Consider the following 2,627-nt stretch of genomic DNA (forward strand, 5'->3'; position numbering starts at 1 on the left):
TTTGAGATGATTTTGTTGGTGAAGTTACTAAGGATTATGGGCCTCAAATCTGAAAAAGTTGTCACCTCATTCTTCTTAGGCAGTAGGACAAGATTAGTGTGAGTAACATATTTGGGCAATTCTTGTCCATTAAAGAAAGCTCTGACCATACCAATGATGTCATCTCCAATGATATCCCAACAAGCATGATAGAAACTGCCCGTAAATCCATCAGGACCTCATGCACTCTCACCATTTAAACCAAATACTGCTTGCTTGACCTCCTCTTTATTTGGCTGCTTCAACAGTTCTGCATTTTGCTCCCCATCTATCAATGTAGGAATATGATCAAGTATACGAAAATCTAAAGGAATAGTATTTTTAGTAAATTGATCCTTGAAAGATTTCACTGCCTCTTTTGCAATTTCCTCCTCTTGTTCTAGCCATATACCAGTACTGTCTTGAATTCTTTTAAGTTGAAGCCTTTTCCTTCGACCATTGACATGTACATGAAAGAATTTTGTGTTCCTATCTCCATCCTTGAACCATTGCATTCCAGATTTTTGCTTCCAAAACTCCTCTTCTATAGCAACATATTTAATCATGTCTGCCTGCACCTTTTGTAACCTCTCTCTATTGTCTTGAGAAGGGACAACCTCAAATTGAGCTTCATGAACCAAAACAACCTCCTCTAAGCTTGCTATCTTTTGGAATATATCCCCATATGTTGCTTGCTCCACACCAATAATGCTTTATTCAGTTACTTCAATTTATAATTGAAAAGTATAAATAGATTGACATAAAAATCAGCATGCCAATTTTCTTTCACCACTTCTTTAACGGACTCATGCTTGATCCAAAAGTTTAGAAATATGAAGGTTTTCCTTACTGGTGCTGCTTTAATATCACATTTTAAAAGCAATGGGCAGTGGTCTGATCCTATTTTTGAAAGATGAGTAACCTCCAATCCAGGAAATATTTGCTGAAATTCCGTATTATCCAAGCAACGATCAAGTCTCTTAAAAATACATTCTTCATCTGCTCTCCCATTCCACCATATGAATATACTCCCTTTGAAGCCCAAATCTGAGAGGTTGTAGGTGTTTATGCAATGCCTAAAGTCATCAATCTCATTCAATGAAACTGGTAGTCCCCCAAATTTCTCCTCTTCATCCTATATTACATTGAAGTCCAGTCCCCCCCAAAACAAGCCATGGAACTGACATATCTCTTGCCAAATTATACAATGAATCCCACAACTCAATCCTCTCTATAGAGTCACATTTTGTATATACCAGTGTCAATATAAATTCCACACGAGATTTAGTGTGAAATAATTTTAATGTTAGCTGTTGCACCATGTCATATAGAATATCAACTTCAAATGCCTCATCAATGAACACCCATATTTTATTGGAGACATTTGCAATCGCCTGAGCCAATCCAATTCTTCTTCTATACCTCTCCACTTCATAGCTTGTTGTTTAGGTTCCATGAGTACAAAATGAACTCAAAGTGATGTTGTTTATGCATTGTAATGAGCCTCTCAAACGCCTGCATGGTTTTCACAAACCTTATATTCCATATTAGACCATCCATTGCAGGTTATTTGATTTTGTGAATGTCCTCCTTGTTTGTTCTCCAGTTACAGAAACAATAGATGATTCCTTTACTGGATCCTTCATAGTCTTCTTCCTCCCTTTTGTTGCAGATTTTGCTTTGTCCATGTGCCTAGGAGATAAGTCACCTTGTCTTGCTATGTTTCTGAAGTTTTGAGCAGTGGACTCTTCATCAAAGTCCTTGCCTGCTCTTCTATGTGTTCACCTGCTCCTTTATCTTGTATGACATCTGTGTCAAGTTCTCTATACTGCACAGTAGAGAATATAGCTTTTTCCCCAGCCTGTTGCTGCCTAATTTGACTGTTATCCAATGGGGCAAAGTTGATCATCTCCACATTGACTTGGTCCTTGACCTTCTGCTTATTTCCAGATCTGGAACTCTCTCTTGTATTCATGTTGGTCACTTCACGTATTACAGTAGACTTCCCAGTTCCACCCGGATCTCCCATGTTCACATTAACGTATTTACGATTAACTAGAACAGTACTAGGGTCCCCTGTTTCAGCAATAGGGATTCCTGTCTCATTATTAGTATTATCTGCATCACCCCTTCCTTCTTTGTTCTCATCAGTAGTCTTTGGATCCTCCTGAACTTTGTTGATCAGCTCCTCCTCTTTGTTAATATTTGCCTCGCCATATACACTTTGCTACTCTTCTTCAATGTCAACATCTGAATCTCTTTCAGCTTGCATACCATCTGGAATGTCTCCTTCTTCTGAATCCTCTTCAATTTGATCCTCCCATAATCTACCACCAGTCCACTTGGTCTTTTCTGTTGATGTAAACAAATCATCACTTGCATCTAATTCTGCATGTGCTTCTTTTTTCTGCTTCTTTGCTAAATTGTTATCAACCCTTGTGACTTGAGATGGAATCTCCTGATAAAATGTATTAGTAGCTACAACATTGCTAACAAAAGCTCTTTGTACCCATAGTGAGGTAGTCTCCACATTCAATTGTTCACCACTCATTCTTCCAGTTAGAGTATTAGATACCCCTTGCTTTGCTGCTTCACTCCTTTTTAAGAAT

At 38.1% G+C, this 2,627-nt stretch overlaps 1 protein-coding gene across 1 annotated transcript; it reads right to left on the bottom strand.

Moving 5' to 3' along the window:
• Positions 1–218: 218 nt before the first annotated feature.
• LOC142174500 (uncharacterized) lies at positions 219–1,706 on the bottom strand. The gene is made up of 3 exons (XM_075240306.1): positions 1,572–1,706; positions 795–1,153; positions 219–729 (listed from the first exon to the last, which is right to left on the bottom strand). Exons 1-3 carry the CDS (start codon positions 1,704–1,706, stop codon positions 219–221), a joined length of 1,005 nt encoding a protein of 334 aa, XP_075096407.1.
• Between the last annotated feature and the right edge of the window lie 921 nt (positions 1,707–2,627).

The sequence above is a fragment of the Nicotiana tabacum genome, chromosome 20 (assembly GCF_000715075.1).
Source record: "Nicotiana tabacum cultivar K326 chromosome 20, ASM71507v2, whole genome shotgun sequence".
Taxonomy (NCBI): domain Eukaryota; kingdom Viridiplantae; phylum Streptophyta; class Magnoliopsida; order Solanales; family Solanaceae; genus Nicotiana; species Nicotiana tabacum.

What these genes read in the sequence shown, in the direction of transcription:
- LOC142174500 (XM_075240306.1), bottom strand. Translation starts at nt 1,706, where the DNA reads ATGGACAAAGCAAAATCTGCAACAAAAGGGAGGAAGAAGACTATGAAG. An exon ending in CAAATAACCTGCAATGGATG is followed by an intron (nt 1,154 to 1,571) that starts GTCTAATATGGA and finishes AATGTAATATAG; the next exon opens with GATGAAGAGGAGAAATTTGG. An exon ending in GAAGTGGTGAAAGAAAATTG is followed by an intron (nt 730 to 794) that starts GCATGCTGATTT and finishes AACTGAATAAAG; the next exon opens with CATTATTGGTGTGGAGCAAG.